This window comes from Hippocampus guttulatus, chromosome 2 (genome assembly GCF_054856545.1).
Source record: "Hippocampus guttulatus isolate MCC_2025c chromosome 2, RoL_Hgut_1.0, whole genome shotgun sequence".
Lineage (NCBI taxonomy): Eukaryota > Metazoa > Chordata > Actinopteri > Syngnathiformes > Syngnathidae > Hippocampus > Hippocampus guttulatus.
The window spans coordinates 22,983,594-23,004,561 of record NC_141262.1 but is presented as its reverse complement, the minus strand read 5'-3'; the positions used below and the strand labels follow the sequence as shown (position 1 = coordinate 23,004,561).

The 20,968-nt window shown below is 45.3% G+C and overlaps 2 protein-coding genes across 4 annotated transcripts; both read left to right on the top strand.

Annotated features, from left to right (window-relative positions):
- Positions 1-52: 52 nt before the first annotated feature.
- On the top strand, positions 53-3,463 carry LOC147209032 (eukaryotic translation initiation factor 4E type 2-like). Its single transcript, XM_086104331.1, has 7 exons — positions 53-213; positions 992-1,073; positions 1,149-1,277; positions 1,410-1,514; positions 1,644-1,796; positions 2,914-3,050; positions 3,258-3,463. Exons 1-7 carry the CDS (start codon positions 197-199, stop codon positions 3,295-3,297), a joined length of 663 nt encoding a protein of 220 aa, XP_085960457.1. The 5' UTR covers positions 53-196; the 3' UTR covers positions 3,298-3,463.
- A 1,651-nt stretch (positions 3,464-5,114) lies between these two features.
- Positions 5,115-20,709, top strand: LOC147209031 (retinal guanylyl cyclase 2-like). Of its 3 annotated transcripts, XM_086104250.1 has the most exons (24): positions 5,115-5,263; positions 5,805-6,052; positions 7,304-7,534; positions 7,616-7,771; positions 8,673-8,815; positions 9,374-9,529; positions 9,618-9,767; positions 9,832-10,048; positions 10,194-10,269; positions 10,499-10,583; positions 11,735-11,851; positions 11,917-12,000; positions 12,063-12,239; positions 12,311-12,464; positions 12,629-12,772; positions 12,847-12,995; positions 13,066-13,229; positions 13,382-13,505; positions 18,588-18,656; positions 18,767-18,941; positions 19,222-19,320; positions 19,430-19,515; positions 20,223-20,308; positions 20,418-20,681. In XM_086104250.1, exons 2-24 carry the CDS (start codon positions 5,812-5,814, stop codon positions 20,503-20,505), a joined length of 3,171 nt encoding a protein of 1,056 aa, XP_085960376.1. In that variant the 5' UTR covers positions 5,115-5,263; positions 5,805-5,811; the 3' UTR covers positions 20,506-20,681. The 3 variants fall into 3 exon arrangements, with proteins under 3 accessions (XP_085960376.1, XP_085960366.1, XP_085960384.1); XM_086104240.1 differs by having other exon boundaries at positions 7,304-7,771; positions 20,418-20,709; XM_086104258.1 differs by lacking the exons at positions 5,115-5,263; positions 5,805-6,052; positions 7,304-7,534; positions 7,616-7,771; positions 8,673-8,815 and adding an exon at positions 8,917-9,288 and having other exon boundaries at positions 20,418-20,706.
- The last annotated feature ends 259 nt before the right edge of the window (positions 20,710-20,968 follow it).

The window sequence follows — 20,968 nt, the reverse complement described above, 5'->3', positions numbered from 1 at the left end:
TGTGAAGTAATTTGTATGTCGTCGTTGAGACGAAATCTCGCGTGTACTCTTGTTATCGCGCATGCGCGTTCCTTGACCACTACAGGAAGCGAGTTATGACGGGAGCAGAGTCACGACAACAAATAAAGTTTTAAAAGCGACAACAAAAGGACGTAATTAAACTCCGGGAAGTTGCAGGGAATCCGTCAGAAAAGGAATGGACACGCTGGAGTGGTAAGACACAACTGAATCTGAGCAATAGACGAAAGAAAAATATCAAAAAAGTTAGCCGCTGTTAGCGTAGTGAAAAGTCATAGGTGGATGAGTTTCAGCAGGGAGTTTGACAAATTCAAGCACAGACCGACACAACGCTTAATTAAAAAAATACATTATTGCTATATTACATTTGTCATTGTTTTTACCATCGCGTTGTTTCCCGCTTTGCTACCATGTTTTTTTTGCGACGTTTGCAAACCTAAAGTCCGTCTCATTAATGAGTAGACCACATTAAAGAAAGCAAATAACTCATCTTTAAGGATGCTAGCTGAACCGTTTGATCAAAATTGTTAATAATGGAAGGATTTAACACGAATCACTCATTTTGCTCTTGTACTCCTCAAATAAAGTTGTGCAGTTGCACCCTAAAGAGACGAGACAAAGATCGTTATAATCATTGTGTTATTGTCTCATAATTTTTGCCATATCCGTGTGAGAACAACATCGAAATCATACAAAATGATACAAACAAAATAAAATCTGGAAGTATTCCCCCACCACCACATACACATATACATACACACACACACACACACACACACTTTTTTCCAACAGCACTTGACATTTGATGAAGACACACGTTGCAAAAGGAAATATTTAATGCAAACCTTTTTTGTATTGCTTGTGAAAGGATTAGAAAAGAAACTATCGATGAGCCAATGTTCCATGTTTCTCAAATACTGACATCTCTCATGAGGCAAATAATAACACTGTCGCTCCACATTTGCATTTGCAGTCCAAATGTAGAGGTGGAAGAAACCAGATGTCGTCATGACAACGGCGAAGTTGCCAACAACAACAACAACAGTCGCAGCAAGGTGACGTCACCACAGCGTTGTGCCTGCGCGCTGTCCGTCTGTGCCTATGCGTCTGCCATGTGTCTTTGTGTGCAGACGGTGAGTCCAGCCACCGGAGAACATCCTCTCCAGTACAACTACACATTTTGGTACAGCCGAAGAAGTCGTCCTACGAGCACGCAGAATTATGAACAAAACATCCGACGGATAGGCACTGTGGCGTCGGTGTGTATACACACACACACACACACACACACACACACACACACACACACACACACACACACACACACACAAGCACGCTCAAATATTTTTGCTTCTCTGGATTTCCATTCTTTTTTGTGTGTCTGAGTCCAGGTGGAGCAGTTCTGGAAGTTCTACAGTCATCTGTTGCGTCCAGGAGACCTGAGTGGACCCAGCGACTTCCATCTGTTTAAGGAGGGCATCAAACCTATGTGGGAGGTAAGGATGAATATTTGATGTCACAAATATAATTTGCGGGTGGCAAAGATTCTGCTTGTTAGCCAGCAGGCTGTTGTTTGTCATAAAGCACGGACTGACCTCACAATTGCGTCGTCGTCCTCCTTTCAGGACGAGTGTAACCGCAGCGGGGGCAAGTGGATCATCCGGCTTCGGAAAGGTCTTGCGAGCCGATTCTGGGAGAACATCATTCTCGCCATGGTGGGGGAGCAGTTCATGGTGGGGGAGGAAATTTGCGGTGCCGTCGTATCGATACGCTTCCAGGTATGAGAATACGATTGGGGTTCTGCCACTAACTAACTATGCAGATGTAATTAGTTTGCATACCGAGGCAATTACACAAACTTTTTTTTTTTAAAACATCTTCCGCATTGATAATTATTAGATTGACATTCAATTTGATGTAAGCCATAGTTCCTGTATTTCATAATTCTAATGCTGAAAAACCCACAAGGAGTTTCTGTACAAAAAAATGACAGGGGGAAAAAATAACACAATGCATAATCAATTTTAGTGCTTAAAAAAAAAAGACCGGAAAACATACAGATCTTTGGGTTTATTTTGAGAGTGTTATAAAAAAGCAATTGATGCTGATTTGGTGGAATGGTCCATCAATGTTTAACGTCATATGCAAATTAATCTATATACGTGTCTGTATTGAAAAGTCTAATGCACGCTCTCATTTTCCTATTGCATTGGCTAAGTATCAGATCGGAACTTGGTATCGGCAGATACTAAAAACCAAAGACTCGGATTCGGAGTAGGGTGATAAAAAGCGTGATTGGAACATCTCTACTTTTTGTGACATTTTTGTTTGATGGCGCTCCAAGAGATTTGCATGGTATTGGTGTTTCGATATAATCGGATCAAATAATTGACTAGAGTGCCATCATGTTCATGATGAAAATATTATTTTGACAATAGAGGGAAGAAAGTACAGTCAAACCTCGGATTTCGAACGTCTCTTTTCTCGACCAAATCGGTTTTTGACCAAAAATATTATTATTATTTTTTTTTTATGCCTCTCATTATGACGGAAAATCGGTTCTCGACCAAACTGAGCGCACTTGAATGCGCCACTTGAATGCGCCACTTGACTCCTCTCGCCTTCCTTACTCGAGGAAGTGACGCTTCCTCGGGTAGCGTTCCATTGTGAGCAGACGTGTTCAATAAAGATATTTTTTTAAAAGAGTGTGGTTTCGGTTTTCGAACAAATCGTTTTTCGACTGGCCTTCTGAAACGGCTTATGGTTGAAAACCGATGTATGTCTGTAGACTGAAATAAAAGCTGTTTCAGATCAGGACCTGGTCTCTGGTCCCTGGTTAATTTGTAGCCGGCAGAAGCGTCTGTCCAAGCGAAATGAACCGTTTGTGTGTGCCAGGAGGACTTCCTTTCAATCTGGAACAGGACATCCAGCGATCAAACCACCACGGCCAGAATCAGAGACACTTTAAGACGGGTTCTCAATCTTCCTGCCAGCACCATCATGGAGTACAAGACCCACAATGACAGCCTCAGGTATGAATGCTGCAATGACTCAGGGATGAGAATTTTCAGATTTCTGAATTTTTCGGACCCAAAAGACCATTCTTGAGATGACTCCTACCGATCAACGTGCGCTAACGTTAGCATTACCATACGCTAAATTGACCTGGCTCATCATTAATCTTTATTTATTTCTGTTTTGCATCAGCATCCAAATTGAATTTCTGTGTTCTGTTTTAGGGACAACTCGAGCTTCAGAAACATGAAGATTTCCCACTGACGGTTGTCCCTGCTGGCTGTCCTGTCCCATGCTGGAACGGACTGCCCCTCATTATGACCTTGTCTTGAGTTTTTAGCAGTTGATTGATTGATTGGTTGTGTGTGTGTGTATGTGTGTGTGTGTGTGTGTGATGGCACAATGAACTGATTAAACCCCGTGGAAGTAATTTAACTGTTTTTTTTTTTTTTTTTTTGCCTTTCACGTTTGACTCTGTAAATGAGAACAACACTTATCTGACCCTCTTCCAGACCTCACCCGGCTGGGCTAATCCCATCTCTATTCCTGGCCGCAGACCAGATGGGACAGTAGAACTAATCCAGATCTGGATTATTAGATTGGCTCTCAATGGCGAAGCACCGCACCCAGTGAAAGTCAGGTCTTGATCTAAACCAATCTGGAGCTATCTTTGCATCCGACTGTATCGGAGATTTCCAACCACTGTGTATCAACAATTTGTTGTGCTTTTGGGAAACTATCCAATTTCTCTTTATTGCTCGGAAATGTATTTGACACAAATGAAGTAGTTTTGTAGTGTAACCTGATTAAAAAGTCTGCGCAAGAATCGACAAAAATCCACTTTGAAGAGACGTTCAGTGGAGAGTTGTGCGTGCGCATTGGCTAATGCACACAATGTAGACTCCATCATATCCAGAAGTGGCAAAAGTCCTCACAGTCTGAATTTCAGTGAGACTACAAATACTTGTATAGAAAATGTATAAAATCTGGTTCAAAGGTACAAAATGAAACTTCCCTGCACACAAAACGGATTCCCTCTTGTTTAGTTACATATCATCGCTTTGCTAACATTGTCAACTGAATAACAAAAAACTATCGTTACACCTTATTAGTAAAGTTATATCTTCTGGTTTCACCAAAAATCGTTCTTATGGGCGACGTAGGGTGACCACCAGAGGTGCCATTGCAGTTACCCCTGAAAACAATTGTCCTCTCTGTCTCGGGAGCTCAAATGCATGGAGTGAAAGCGGTGCAGCATCACTTGTGTGTTTTCATTTAACTCATTCAGTACCAGCCAATTCTGGACCAAGTCTGAAAAGACGTATAAAAACGTCTTTGGGAGTGAATGAGTTAAAGACATGAAAGTTTTTCGATTTTCGGTTTTATAAGCAAGGTTTTCTAAAAAAAAAAAAAAAAAAAGGCTTGTATTCAACGATCGATTGTTACGTGGTTGAAAAAAAAAAAAGATAATGCAGCACAGACCGTACGCACTCGCGTTTGGCGGTTGACTCAAGGTGCGTTCATTGACTAAGCGCACAGTAGGACATCTCAACATCCATAGAAATTGTCCATCGATGCACAAAACGGCAAGGATTCGTACGTAATAACATTGTAGGGGTTACGTGGAATGATTTTATAATTAATAAATCAGAACAGCCGCGTGCCAAGTCAAGTTTCATGAGGAGAGCATACATTTTTTTTCACGGGGCGAACGAGATTTCCACAACATCCCTTTTGTTTTGAAAAACTGGACGCCCACTAGGCTGACCCAATCTAACATTTTGCTTCACTAACGTTAATGTTTCACGATGGACGTTTATCCACGTTGCTGCTGTCCGGCTTGCCCCCCCCACACACACACTTTATGATTCCCCAAGATCTCAATCAAGATCTCCAATGCGGTTGACTTTTGCACTCTTCATTAACACCCTCCACCCACGCCCCACATCCAGAAGCATTTTAAATAAAATACGTAACGGTCCACTTTCCACCACTGCTCAGATGATGTTGTGTTGGATGTCTTAATAGCTGACTGGAAGGTCTGGGCTCTGTTTCGCCAGCTCACCTTGCATTCACGCACACACACAGCCATCAAGCTCTCATTAGATGTCACCGAACCTAAACGAGATTAAAGTCAAAGCTTCTTTCCCGAACACTCGCCGGCTACTTCCGCCTGACTCAGCGTCAGTTTGCTGGCTTTTCTTCTGACAAATGAAGCTCGGAGACAAAGGTAAATAGTGCCTCCTTGGTACCGGGTTTTCTTTTACTTTTTGCTGAAATAATTGCTTGAAAAATGTCAAGTGCGTTTGATAGACATTTCTTCTGCTTAAAGGAGGTTGAATTACCCAAATAGGATGTTGAATATTTTGGCGTTGGCATAGTATGTATTATTTTTGTAGTCGGTAGAATCCCATAGGCCACAGGCTGGATTATGACTTGGACTTGTCTAGAAATGTTGCAGTTTCTCATCTTTCGGGTCTTTAAACGATGGCCTCCTTGTGTTTCTTTTTATCCGTGGAAGTCCATGGTAAGGGCTAGTCGAATCATTTTATTGCAGTTGTGCAGGAATTTGGTGGAAACCGCTTTTGCGACAGCAGGTTTGACGGTCACAAGCGTTGTGTGACGTTTGCTGCTTGCTTGACTCCTCTGGTTAGGTGTTTAATCCTGTAAAGATGCCAAGTAAAAATATCCCTGAAACCTGGATTAGACACACACACACACACAGTTTAAAAAAAAATTTTTTTTTTTGGTTGTTTCCCTTTGTCTTCTAGAGTGAGGATGCTGGCGCCCAGGTGGTTTCTGGGGCTGTGTTTGTGGTGGCTGAGTGTTGCAGAGGTTTGGACCGCTACCTTCAAGTTGGCTCTCATCGGTCCCTGGTCCTGCGATCCAATGTTCTCCAGGGCCATGCCAACGGCGGCGGCCAACTTGGCACTCTCAAGGTTACGGATTGACGCCAGCCTGAGCCGAGGGTATTGGTATGATGTCAAACTGTTGGATGAGGATTGTTCCACTTCCAAAGGTGTGTGTCGTTGCAATCGATTGGGGTATTCATACTGTACTTATGTCATGTAATGCCCTCCCAAATGGGAAAGGGGAGCATCACTTGGGCCCCAACGGAGCAGTCAAACGGGTCATTCCATGCCAAATCACCCAGTGAGTTTAACCAATCTGATTTGATTTGAATGAAACTTGCTGTACTTGTTTATTGTGATGCCAGAACACGAAATTTCTAAATTTCGGTCAATGGGAGCAGTGATTTGGGAGCTACAACAGCTATTGAATTTTAATTAGTTTGACAAAAAGGGGCGTGGCCACCTTCTTTTGAACCCGTATATCTATTCCTTGCACCAATCTTTTACATTATTGCAGATAATGATACAGTAGTTCCTGAGATATACGGATTAAAAAGAAGACGGCCACGCCCCTTTTTGTCAAACTAATTAAAATTCAGTGGGCAGTAGCTCCCAAACCACAGCTCCCATTGACCGAAAATTTGAAACTTAGTGTTGTGCCATCAGTTTCAACAAGTTTCATTCAAATTAAAATCAAAATCCGCCTCATTCAACGATAGTCAAGCCCCGGTTTTCGAACGTCTCTGTTCTCAACCAAATCGGTTTTCAACCAAAAGTTTTGAGTTTTTTATGCCTCGGATAACGACCGAATTTCGGTTCTTAAATAAACTGAACGCATTTGAATGCACCACCTGACTCCTCCCGCCCTCCTTACACGAGGAAGTGACGCTTTTTCCGGTAGAGGAGAAAGTGATGCGTTCTCGTGACGTTTTCCATTGTGAGCAGACGTGTTCAATGAACTTTTTTTTTTTTTTAAAAAGAGCGAGGTTTTGGTTTTCGAACAAATCGTTTTTCGAACAGCCTTCTGCAACGGATTATGGTCGAAAACCGACTGTTTGACTGTATTCAGATTTTTTTGGGGTGGACTGTCTTGGCATAGAATGACCCAAACACAAACTCAGTGGGCACATTCATACGTGAGCTGCTGTTGGCCACAGCTCACACACAGACACTCACATGCAAATTCACCAATTTCAAAGGACACATTACCAGGCACTACCTCGTCAAGGCTCATATTCTGCACTTGTCATTTTCCCCCTTTTGTGTTGTTATATATGATAAAAAGTGTGTTGTTTAAATGTGAGTGACCAGTAAAATGTATATTTGGGAACGAACGTGGCTTAACTGTAAAAGTAAACTTGCTGACATGAGCGTAAATGTTCACAACCTAGCAACTGCTGCTCGCTGTGATTTTGAAGCTTTATCAGAACTTGGTGACATGGAGGGTTACGGCCACGCCTACGTTGGACCTTTTAATCCCGCCCTCTGCCACGCCGCCTCTTTATTGGCTCAACACTGGGAGGTGGGGCTGGCATCGCCCGGTTGCCTGGATGCCAATTGGCCCAACCTGCCACCCGTTCCTCGCCCCAGCGCGGTCCTGTTTGCCGTGTTCCGGTTCTTTCACTGGGCGCACGTTGGCGTCATCTCAGGTCAGGAATGTGACAAGGTCAAATTTGTCACGAGGGTTGAAAGCTCTCTTGACGACCGGCTTCGCCTCCACCCTTCCTCAGCTCCGGTCGACGTTTGGATTAACACCGGAGAGGAAGTGGCCTCCGCTCTCAGGGGTCTTGGCTTACCGGTCGGCCCTGTTGTTACCATGGAAACGAACGTCAAAGACGGTCCTCGGTATGCCCTTCGAGCAATCAGAGATGCGGACAAGGTCAAAGGTAAGCACTGCTTTTGCGTCACAAAATGGGCGTGGCTGTGTAAGGCTCGGTTCTGCTTTTTCTCACGTCACAAACATCATTGGAGCCGTTCTCTGCCAAATCATCTGAACAATCCGAAAAATGGCACAACACTAAATCTAAAATTTTAGGCCCAATGAGCGCAGGGGGTTAGAAGCCATGGCCCGTCAATTTTATTAGTTTGGCAAAAATTAAGGAGCTACTGGGTCAATCTTCACAAGATTGGCAATGTTGGAAAGAGAATTCAATAAAGATTCCAACTCTGCAACAAGATTGGCGTGTATTTTAGTAACTTGAACTATTGACCTGACCTGACCTGATAACCTGACCTTCAAATTGACCTTGTGGATCACGTGACCTATTTTCATGAAATGCATCTCACATATGCTCTCTAAAATATAGAAAAGTTTCAGAGATGTCTTTTTTTTTTTTGTTTAGCAGCAATAAGGAGTCAACATATCCATACCTCAACTATTACATTAAAGTCAAATATTCATTGGGGATCATTGACAGTCTTGCCACGCCCCTTTTTTCCAACGAATCAAAATTCAATGGGCTGTAGCTCCCAAACCCCTGATCTGATTGACCTCCATTTTGAGATTTAGTGTTGTGCCATCACTCCTAACAAGTACAGCAAGTTTCATGAACATCAAAATCCGCTTGGTTAGTTCAACCCACTGTGCGACTTGGCATGGAATGTCCCACTGACTCTGGCCTGGGGTATCTTGGCTCTCTAAACCCAAAATTTTCTGTCCGAGGATGCGTGATGTTATCATCAGCCCATCAGGGAATAAAAATCCTGTATTCAAAAACAAGGCCATGGTCACGTTTTATAGAAAAGCCTTAAAGTTGACATGTGTGTGTGTGTTTTTTTTTTTAACAGTGGTGATCTTGTGCATGAGTTCTGTCCTTATTGGAGGGGAGGATCAGAGAAAGCTCCTCCTGGCCGCTCTGGACATGGGCATGGTGTCTGCCGGCTATGTCTTTATTCCATATGACGCCCTGCTGTACGCTCTGCCCTACCAGGTAACCGATCATCGCAGGAAACCACTTGGGGATTCTTACGGTCCACGTTTTTTCGTGGCCGTTTATTTTGGGGGTGGGGGGTTGTGTTGGGGTTGGGGCGGCCCGGTGACATAGTGGTTTGCGCATCTCACAGTGCAGCGGTGCAAGGTTCGATTCCGGCTTTCCGGTGTGGAGTTTGCATGTTCTCCCTGTGCCTGTGTGGGTTTTCTCCGAGTACTCCGGTTTCCTCCCACATTCCAAAAAAACACATGGCAGGCTGATTGAACCCTCTCAATTGTCCCTCGGTGTGAGTGTGAGCGCGGATGATTGTTTGTCTCTGTGTGCCCTGCGATTGGATGGCAACCGGTTCGGAGTGTCCCCCCCCGCCTACTGCCCGAAGACAGCTGGGATCGGCTCCAGCACCCCCCGCGACCCTCGTGAGGATAAGCAGATCGGAAAATGGATGGATGTTTAAAAGGGCTCAGTTGTTTTCAGTTGAGTGTGTGTGTGTGTGTATGTGTGTGTGTGTGCGTGTGTGCATGCACGAGCTGAAACGTTTTGCTTCCTCCCGAATGTCAGGACACAGTGTTCCCCCAACTGACCAACAGCACCCAACTTCGCCACGCCTACGGCTCTGTTCTGACTGTCACCATGGCGTCGGATCAGAATTTCTACGAAGCTTTTCGTCAGGCCCAAATGAAAAGAGAGATCCGATCGGCCGTGGCAGCGACAGAAGTACAAAAATGAACATCACAAACACGGCCAGAGTACTTCCTGACGAATGTTCACTTTGATGAAGTGTTCTGTTTTTTTTTTCCAACAGGTGTCTCCACTCTTTGGGACCATCTTCAACATGGTTTACTTTGTCGCTAAGGCCGTGGAGGAGCGTCGTCAGGTGAGCGGCGGCCGATGGGTGACCGGTGATCAGTTGATCCAGTCGGACGGAGGCTTTGACTACCAGGGCTTCAACCAGGTTGGTCCGTGTTCCAAAGCCAAGCGGCGCACCGTTGGTAACACGCCGCCGTGGCTGCCGCCAGGTGTTGTACGGCGGCAGAGATGGCCACGGGATGCAGGCTGGCTATGTGGTGCTGGACTGCGACGGCGACAAACTCGTGCCCACGCACACGCTCGCTCCAACGCACACCATCGGCTCGGTTGGAAGTCTGAAGCCGCTGAAGCGCTCCTTCAGCTTCCCGGGAGGGAAACCCCCGAGCGCCAGCTTCTGTTGGTTCAATCCAGATGAGGCTTGCACAGGTGCTGTGTGATCCACTCAGTCCATTTTAAAGTCCAATGTGGCCATGGTACTTTTGTCGCAAGTGCGGCATCAGTAGTACTATCGCTCTTCTCTTATTGAAGCGCAAGATCACAACGTCATGCTATTTTATTTTTGCCCTTGTAGATACAGACGCCGTGACAGGGTTCTTATTCTTCACGTTGATTTGTATTCTGCTCGGAGCCATTTTCTTTTGGATCAGGTAAGGAAACGGAATCCTAATTAAAACATTAAAATGAAAAAGAACATTAAGTATGGCACGTGCTGAGTGCCTCATTGTTGTGCCAGACGGTGACGTATTCTTACGCAAGCTAGCTGACTGCGGGCCTTTCGTAACCTTGAAATATCGGGACTGTCGTAAACCACGTGTGTGACATCTTCGGTGCTTTCTTCCCCCAAATTATCATTTGAATCACAACATGTTTGCACAGGAAGCGAAGGGGAGCCGAGAACACCTCGAAACTCATTCTGACGCTAGATGACATAGTTTTCATCGACACTCAAGTCAGCAGAAAGGTTTGAAGTTGAACATACTTTTCCAACATTTTTCACATTTCAGTCTATTTTTTATTTATTTTTTTACATTTCAGTCTACTTCAGTTTGGTTTTGTGTCTGGTCACTTTCCCTGTTGGGGTTGCAAGATCGAATTCAGTGCTTGCTAGCGTTGCGACTGCCTCCATCTTCGCCAGAAAGTAGTTCGTCTTCCATTTTGCAGAGCATCATTTACAACAGAAGACTGTTGAAAGCATGTTGAAAAGTATCTCCACGCGACTGACGTGGCCCCTACTCCAAGGCTTGAAATAAGCGGTTTCACATTGCTGTTTGTGGATCGAAATTAATATTTATCGGATCAAATAGCAAAACTGGCAATCAAACACCGCGATATCCGGCAAAATAAAGTATCAGAAGAAAAAGAACCACCGAGACGCCACCTAGTGCGGGTAGTCAGAAGGTTGAGGAAAGCTGTGTGCTACTTATGCAGCTGCAGCTAGCTAGCTAGCTAGCAATTGCTTCGGCTGGTTACTAGTGTGCCTAAACACGTTGCAGAGACGCTCCTAAATCAATAATAATAATCTCTGTGGCAGTGAAGAAGCTATACATTTCTGACTAGTGTCATACTCGCAAAGTGATGATGAGAAAAGACGGAGAAATTATGTTCAATGCTAAGCTAACCTAACAATGACACGGCTAGCACGTTTAAATAAATGCTTATGTGATCGATTACACAGACGTTCGGCTGGAACCACGTTAAAGCGGACAACATCCAACTTTGAACAGCCAAATAGAAGGACAATTAATCAATATCTTTTGGAGAGAAAATCATGCATGCTAAATTGAACTGGATCCGGAAATGAATGAACTTCCTTCACGGTGTACATGACGTCAGCTATGCACGGACGAATGGCCTCTAGAGGGCAGCCATCTTACATTGATACTGTTACTGACAACTTCTGTTTGTGTTTTCACTGACAACACTTATTAGTACGGATATTATATTGTATGAAGTATTTCTAATTTATCAGCAATGTTATTTCTATGTTTTCACAACAGAGTACAAAGTTGTATTGTTGTGTAGTTTTGGGAGCATGAGTGCAGACGTACGTATCGGCACGATGCCAAGATGATATCGGTATCATAAGTACTGTGTTGTGATTGGACTCTCTAGAAGCTGAACGACGAATCGATCATGAGGAGTCTTCTGGAAATCAAAACGCCATTCCGCTCCATTGCCAGAAGCTACATACTAACAACGCCCGAGAGCTCCAATATCGGAATACTGGAGGTACGCATGCTCTTTGATCGGAAGCGTCGGCTCCCTTTTACTTTGTAGTTTTGCCCTTTTATCAGGGTGACTGGGTTTGGCTCAAGAAATTCCCAATGACGGGCACCACGACGGCAGTCAATCAACGTACACAGAAGCTTTTTAGCCAGGTATGAAAGAGATGACGCAGGACTCTGCTTGGTCTAAAATTTATTTTTTAAATCCTTTCCAGTTAAGGGACATGCGACACGAAAACCTGAACCTCTATTTGGGCATCTTCGTGGACTCGGGAATCTTTGCCATGGTGTTGGAGCACTGCCCTCGCGGCAGCCTGGCGGACCTGTTGGCCAACAGCGACATGAGGTTGGATTGGATGTTCAAATCGTCCCTCCTGATGGACCTCATCAAGGTGACCACGTGACCCCCGCGTTCAAGTCCAACAGGAATCGCAGCTGACCAGAAGCGACGGGTGTGTTTCAGGGGATGAAGCATCTCCATCTGCGGGGTTTAAGTCACGGCCGTCTCAAGTCCACCAATTGCCTCGTTGACGGGCGCTTTGTGTTGAAGATCACAGATTACGGAATCCCCATGATTCTTCACTCAGAGGGCCTCAGCGTTTCTGAGGACCCGCAAGGTGAGGACGACGAGTGTCCGTCCGTCTGCCGCTTCCCCAGTGAGAACGTTCACTGCGCACAAAGCTCCTCACTTCCTCCTCCCATCCCCCTCAAAATTGTACACGCAAACAAACGCTTTGGGGAGATTTCCCAGATGCACTCTACTTTGCGCGTGTTGCGCCAGAACTACTGTGGACTGCACCCGAGCTCCTGAGGCATCCCGTCAGAGGAGGCACCATGGCCGGGGACGTGTTCAGCTTCTCCATCATCATACAAGAAGTCATATCGCGAACTCCCCCCTACGCCATGATGGACATGCCCGCCCTCGGTGAGGAGGATGTCCTCTAATGCGCGCGCGTGTGTCTCAACGTCGATTCCCGACCTCTCGTCCTTGTCCGTCAGAGATCATAGAGCGGTTGAAGCAGCCGCCCCCTCTCTGCCGGCCCCTGGTTTCGGTGGACGAAGCGCCGGCCGAATGTCTCACGCTGATGAACGAATGTTGGAACGAAGACCCCGCCAAGAGGCCGAGCTTCGATGAGATCTTCAAGCAGGTGAAGCCGTGCCAGGAGACTCTACCATCGGAGTGGCCCATTTGAGTTCCTTGTTTTCCTGTCCCCGCAGTTTCGGGGCCTCAACCGAGGGAAGAAAGCGAACATCATTGACTCCATGCTGCGGATGTTGGAGCAGTACAGTTCCAACCTGGAAGATCTCATCCGAGAAAGGACGGATGAACTCGAGGTGGAGCGAAACAAGACGGACAAGCTGGTGGGACAACTGCTGCCCAAGTGAGGCTCATTTGAATTGTTGACCTCTGCGTGTTGAAATTGCTTCTCGTGACGACTGAGAATGTCCACGCGCATTGTTCGCGTGTGACGCCCGGGTCGTCTACTGAGTAATGCCGCAGTTTTTAATTCTGAATAACCGAAAACGATTTCAGGTCGGTGGCTCAGGCTCTGAAGAAAGGGAAGCCGGTTCGACCGGAACATTACACGGACTGCACTCTCTACTTTAGCGACATCGTCGGATTCACGACCATCTCGGCTCTCAGCGAGCCCATCGAGGTATGAGCCGCTCAAGTCCCACAGATGTGCGTCATTTAATATAGATCATGCTGTTTTATTATTATTTTTAAACCAAGCTATTTATAATAATTCATATTAATTATTTTAGTCAATATGTCATTTAATATACATCATACACATTTTTTGAGATCTATAAAAGAAGCCTACGACAAAAAATCCTCTTTACAAATCATTAAAAAAATATCATCCTGTAGATAAGTTTAAAAAAAAAGACGATACATAGAATTGATTTTCTTTTTCAAAAGACCTGACTATACATCATGCCATTTTTTTTTTATTTGACTCATCATGTTTTTGAGAATGACCTCACGATGCATGTCCTTTAAAAATGCGTTCCTAGGTGTCACATAGTTTTAAAGTCTTATTTAAAATCATTGATGTGGATATATACTGTAAAAAAAATTCCTCGTCTCACCCCCCTCGGGTGGTGTCCGTTCCTCATTCAGCTCGGGTACTCTACCAGAGGCCAGGAAGCTTGAGGGTTCTGCGCAGTATCCTTGCTGTTCCCAGCACTGCACATTTCTGGACTGAGATGTCTGATGTTGTTCCCGGGATCTGTTGCAACCACTCATCTAGTTTGGGGGTCACTGCCCCAAGTGCTCCGACCACCACAGGCACGACTGTCACCTTTACCTTCCAGGCTCTCTCCAGCTCCTCTCTGAGCCCTTGGTATTTCTCGAGTTTCTCGTGTTCCTTCTTTCTGATGTTTCCATCACTTGGGACCGCTACATCCACTCTAACGGCTTTCCTCTGCACCTTTATCTATGATCACGATATCTGGTTGGTTCGCCATTACCATCTTGTCAGTCTGGATCTGGAAGTCCCACAGGATCTTCGCTCTGTCATTCTCCACCACCTTCGGAGGTGTTTCCCATTTTGACCTTGGGGTTTCCAGTCCATACTCCGCACAGATGTTTCGGTACACTATGCCAGCCACCTGGTTATGGCGTTCCATGTAGGCTTTCCCTGCCAGCATCTTACACCCTGCAGTTATGTGTTGGATCGTCTCAGGTGCCTCTTTGCACAACCTACAACCTTGGGTCTTGTCTGGTGTGGTATATCTGGGCCTCAATGGCTCTGGTGCTCAGGGCCTGCTCTTGAGCAGCCAGGATGAGTGCCTCTGTGCTGTCCTTCAGGCCAGCCCTCTCTAGCCACTGATAGGACTTCTTGAGATCGGCCACTTCAGTTATGGTCCGGTGGTACATCCCGTGTAGGGGCTTGTCCTCCCATGATGGTCCCTCTTCCAGCGCCTCATCTTCTGTTCCCCATTGTCTGAGGCATTCTCTGAGTACGTCATCCGTTGGAGCCTTCTCCTTGATGTATTCATGGAGCTTGGATGTTTCATCCTGGACAGTGGCTCTCACACTCACTAGTCCCCGGCCTCCTTCCTTTCGGCTTGCGTACAGTCTCAGGGTGCTGGATTTGGGATGGAACCCTCCGTGCATGGTTAGGAGCTTTCGGGTCTTAACGTCCGTGGTCTGAATCTCTTCCTTTGGCCACCTTATTATTCCTGCAGGGTATCTGATCACTGGCAGGGCATAGCTGTTTATTGCCCGGGTCTTATTCTTGCCATTGAGCTGGCTTCTTAGGACTTGCCTCACTCGCTGGAGGTATTTGGCCGTAGCCGCTTTCCTTGTTGCCAGTTCGAGGTTGCCATTGGCTTGTGGTATACCGAGGTACTTGTAGCTGTCCTCAATGTCTGCTATTGTTCCTTCAGGGAGTGTGGACCCTTCAGTGTGGACTACCTTTCCTCTCTTAGTCACCATCCGACTACATTTCTCAAGCCCGAATGACATCCCGATGTTGCTGCTGTAGATCCTGGTTGTGTGGATCAGGGAGTCTATGTCCCTTTCGCTCTTAGCATACAGCTTTATGTCATCCATGTAGAGGAGGTGACTGATTGTAGCTCCATTTCTGAGGCGGTATCCATAGCCTGTCTTGGTGATCACTTGACTTAGGGGGTTCAGTCCTATGCAGAACAGCAGTGGGGAGAGTGCATCCTTGGTATATGCCACATTTGATGGACACTTCGGTAAGTGGCTTGCCATTGGCTTCAAGTGTGGTTTTCCACATCCTCATCGAGTTCGCAACGAAGGCTCTTAGGGTCCTGTTCACCTTATACAACTCCAAGCATTCAGTGATCCATGTATGTGGCATCGAGTCATAGGCTTTCTTGTAATCAATCCAGGCTGTGCACAGGTTGGTATGTCGGGACCTGCAGTCTTGTGCGACTGTTCTGTCAACCAGGAGCTGATGTTTGGCTCCTCTGGTATCTCTACCAATGCCCTTCTGTGCTTCACTCATGTATTGATCCATGTGTCCACTTATCTTAGCCGCAATGATGCCTGACATGAGCTTCCATGTTGTGGAGAGACAGGTTATTGGCCGATAGTTGGATGGGACTGCACCCTTTGAGGGATCCTTCATGATCAGGATCGTTCGCCCTTCGGTTAGCCATCCTGGGTGAGTCCCATCCCTCAGCAGCTGGTTCATTTGTGCTGCTGTGCGCTCATGGAGCGCTGTGAGTTTCTTTAGCCAGTAGGTGTGGATCATGTCCGGGCCTGGTGCTGTCCAGTTCTTCATATCTGAGACTCTTTCCTGTATGTCTGCCACTGTTATGGTAACTGGGTTCTGTTCAGGGAGGCTGCTGTGCTCCTCTCTCAGGGTCACCAGCCATTGTGCACTGCTGTTATGTGCAACCTCCTTCTCCCATATGCCTTTCCAGTACCTTTCAGTTTCCAGTCTTGGTGGGTCAGCTCTGTTGTTAGGACCCTGCCACTGAGCGTACACTTTCGCAGGTTGTGTTGCGAACAGCCTGTTTATTCGTCTGGCCTCATTCTCTTTCGTGTATCGCTTTAGGCGGCTGGACAAGGCTTGGAGCCTTTGTTTGGCAGTTTCGAGTGCTTCAGGTATGGTCATCTGGATGTACCTCTCGGGTATCGGCCTTTTCATCAAACCTCTCTGGGCCTCAGTCAATTGACTCACATCTTTCCGAGCCGCCTTGATCTTAGCCTCCAACCGTCTTTTCCATGGTGGGTAACGTATCTCATGGCTTCCATGGTTGCTCTTATAGCCAAGCATCTCAAGGATCACTGATGCTGAAGCATATATCAGCTCATTGGTTTCCGTGATCGTTACGGTAGGGATCGCCCTCAGTGCTGCATTCACACTTTCCATGAGACTTTCAGGTGGTACTTCACATAGCCGTTGTAATCGGTTTCTAGGTTGCCCAGCTTTCATTCTCGCCATGATCTTAGCTTTCAGGTCAATTGCTGCCTCGCTCAGCATTTCATTCATTGGGGCTGGCCTCCCAATCTCATCATCTGCATTCATTGGGGCTTGCCTCCCAATCTCTGGTATGACCTCCTCCTCTGATCTGGCAGCCTGGGGCCCTTCACCATGAAACCTGCGTTGTACCTCATCAATCTCAAGTTGTGACAGCAGTTGCCGTTTGTGGATGTTGGAACACTGAGCTACTAGTTGTTTCGTGGCAACTAGTAGCTCAGTGGTTTAGGCGGCTGGACAAGGCTTGGCGGCTCAGTGATATATATATATATATATATATATATATATGGCCGGAAGGACAGCACAGAGGCACTCATCCTGGCTGCTCAAGAGCAGGCCCTGAGCACCAGAGCCATTGAGGCCCAGATATACCACACCAGACAAGACCCAAGGTGTAGGTTGTGCAAAGAGGCACCTGAGACGATCCAACACATAACTGCAGGGTGTAAGATGCTGGCAGGGAAAGCCTACATGGAACGCCATAACCAGGTGGCTGGCATAGTCTACCGAAACATCTGTGCGGAGTATGGACTGGAAACCCCAAGGTCAAAATGGGAAACACCTCCGAAGGTGGTGGAGAATGACAGAGCGAAGATCCTGTGGGACTTCCAGATCCAGACTGACAAGATGGTAATGGCGAACCAACCAGATATCGTGATCATAGATAAAGGTGCAGAGGAAAGCCGTTAGAGTGGATGTAGCGGTCCCAAGTGATGGAAACATCAGAAAGAAGGAACACGAGAAACTCGAGAAATACCAAGGGCTCAGGGAGAAGCTGGAGAGAGCCTGGAAGGTAAAGGTGACAGTCGTGCCTGTGGTGGTCGGAGCACTCGGGGCAGTGACCCCCAAACTAGATGAGTGCTTGCAACAGATCCCAGGAACAACATCGGACATCTCAGTCCAGAAATGTGCAGTGCTGGGAACAGCAAGGATACTGCGCAGAACCCTCAAGCTTCCTGGCCTCTGGTAGAGGACCCGAGCTGAATGAGGGACGGACACCACCCGAGGGGGGGTGAGACGAGAAATTTATATATATATATATATAAACATTTTTTCAAGCAATTAAGATACCTTATTCCACATTTTTTACATCATATAATTTATTTTAAAAATCCTTTCCCTACCATGTTTTTTTTTCAATATACCGCTTACATCATGTCGTCATAAAGATCCTTTATGTATTTTGTTTTTATTAGTTTTTTTGGTTTTGTTTTTTTAAAGGCCTTACTATACATCAAGTATTTTGAAAACTGTCATTCTCTACGTTATGCTTTTTTAAATTTATTTATATTTTTTTTATCAAACCTCACTGTATCATGTGAGGGAGGGATGGTTAGCACGTCTGCCTCACAGTATAGAGGTCCAGAGTTCAAATTCAAGCTCCTCTTGTGTGGAGTTTGCATGTTCTCCCCGAGCCCGCGTGGGTTTTCTCTGGGTACTCTGGTTTCCTCCCACATTCCAAAAACATGCATGACAGGCTGATTGAACACTCTAAATTGTCCCCAGGTGTGAATGTGAGCGTGAATGTTTGTTTGTCTCTGTGTATCCTGCGATTGGCTGGTGACCAGTTCAGGGTGTCCGCCGCCTACTGCCCGAAGATGGCTGGGATAGGCTCCAAGCTTGACCCTTGTGAGGATAAGGCGGATGGGAAAATGGATGGATGGAATGTATCATGTCAGATTTTTAAAATATGTCTTACAATACAGGTGTCGTTTCAAAACGCTTGTCGTATAAAATGACCCCTTTCTATACATAAGCAGTTTTTTTTCCCCCTAGGTGGTGGACCTGCTCAACGACCTCTATACCATGTTTGATGCCATCATTGCATCTCATGATGTCTACAAGGTCAACTCCTGGGAGGGATTTAAAACTAGCAAAAGTGTTCCATTTTTTATGTCCAGCTGATTGTTTATTTTTATTTTTATTTTTATTTTTTTTTGTGCGTGTGTATTCAGGTGGAAACAATTGGCGACGCCTACATGGTGGCGTCCGGCATTCCCAACCGGAACGGCCATCGACACGCGGCCGAGGTGTCCAACATGTCGTTAGATATCCTGCACTCCATCGGAGCGTTTAAGATCAAGCACATGCCTGAAATTAAAGTCAAGATAAGAATTGGCCTCCACTCTGGTAAAAACACAGTTGTTGCCGCACCCCTGCCCCCCCCCCCCCAAAAAAAATGCCTTACTATAAATGTCAATCAAAATAAACTTTGCATTACATCACGTCGTTATTGTTTTGGACCTATACATCATTTTTTTTCCTAGTCTGACTATTGATGTCTTTTATCAGTCTGAGATTGGACATCATTCCATTAAAAAAATGCTCATGCTACATACAGTATGTTGTTTTTGGTAACGTTTAATTAAAAATAATCAATAAAAATGAATATGTGTGAATGTTTGTCCAGGTCCAGTTGTGGCAGGCGTGGTGGGTCTCACGATGCCCAGGTATTGTCTCTTCGGCGACACTGTGACCACCGCTTCACTCATGGAAGCTGCTGGACTTCGTATGTGCTGCAAATATCCAATTGTTTGTGAATGTTGGATCATGTGCACAAAAAAAAAAGCACATTATCTTTTTATTAATTTTAATTACTTACGATGTTTGTTGTGCAGCGTACAGAATCCACATCAGTCTGAGCACAGTGAAGGTCCTGTCAAGTCTCAAACTGGGTTACCACATGGAGACCAGAAAAGCTCAGGTACAGTATGTCCCAATTTTCGGGCGCAACACCTCGTGTCTGTTTTTGTTCGTAGGGCTTCTGAGGCAATCCGAGCATATGCTTCACTATACATTACTATTTACATCAGGGGTGTCAAACTCATTTTTGGCGTGGGCCACATTTTAGTTTACCGTTTCACTTGAAGGGCTGTTATGACTGAAATCATATTAAGAGGTCAAGAATAACTGTTGATTCAACTATTGTTTAAGTTAATATCATGAGGGGTTTGGTAACAAGATAATGCTTAGAATATATCTTATTTATTGCATATGAGAATAAAAAATGTGGGGAGACATTTTAGAAAGGATCATGGAAGTAGAGTTTCGCGGGCCACATCAAATGATGTGGTGGGCCAGATCTGGCCCCCGGGGCCTTGAGTTTGACACCTGCGATTTACATAATAGTAATACATAATCGGCGGCACGGTGGCCAATAAAGATGATTCAGACTCTGAAAAACATCCCTTATCATATCATGTTAATTAAAAAAATTTTTTTTGGGTCTAATTATTTATGTCATTTACCATCAATGTCGGTTATCAAAAATGCCATTTTTTTTCTTTGAGGCTTAGACATGTTTAAAAACGGACTATGCATGCAGTCCGAATACGTCCATCGATAGTCTGATTGTACCCAAAAAAAAAAAAAAAGCCTTTACAGTGTGAGACAATTGATGTGTGTTTTTAGGTGAAAGGTGCAGAGGACACTTTTTGGCTGGTGGGGCGAGACGGCTTCAATAAACCTTTGCCTGTTCCTCCGGACCTCAAGGGAGGGTGAGAATTTACGTTCACGCGCAGCTGACACTCTTTAACATTTGTTGATGGTGTTTTGGTAGGGTGGAGAAAAAAACCATGTCACTGAAGTAAAGTGTCTGTGTCCCAGGTCCAGTAACCACGGAATCAGTCTTGATGAAATCCCGGTCGAGAGGAGACAGAAGTTCCTGGACCGACAGAAGAAAATGAAGAAATAGACATTGCCAATGGATGCACGTGCACACGCACGCACACACACACACACACACGCACACACACACAAGCACACACACAAGCACACACACTACCTCTGAGTCTGCATTTGAACAATTTAGTGTAAATAAAACAAAATCTGTTTTTTAAGGAGAAAAAAGAAAATGTGTGGTTATTGTGCTGTCTTCAGTATTTCAGAGGTTCCCTATGGAAAATATGTTGAGCAACGAATATTATAAAAAAAGCTGAAAAAAATTTAGCTGAAAAAACGACCATGTACAGTATATAGTAAGGCGTTTTTAGATTTAAAAAAACAACCATGTGTAGCAAGGCGTTTTTAGCCGAAAACCCCCCCACCATATATAGTCAGGCATTTTTAGCCGAAAAAAGGACCATAAATAGTAAGGCGTTTTTAGCCGAAAAAAAGGACCATGTATAGTAAGGCGTTTTTAGCCGAAAAAAAGGACC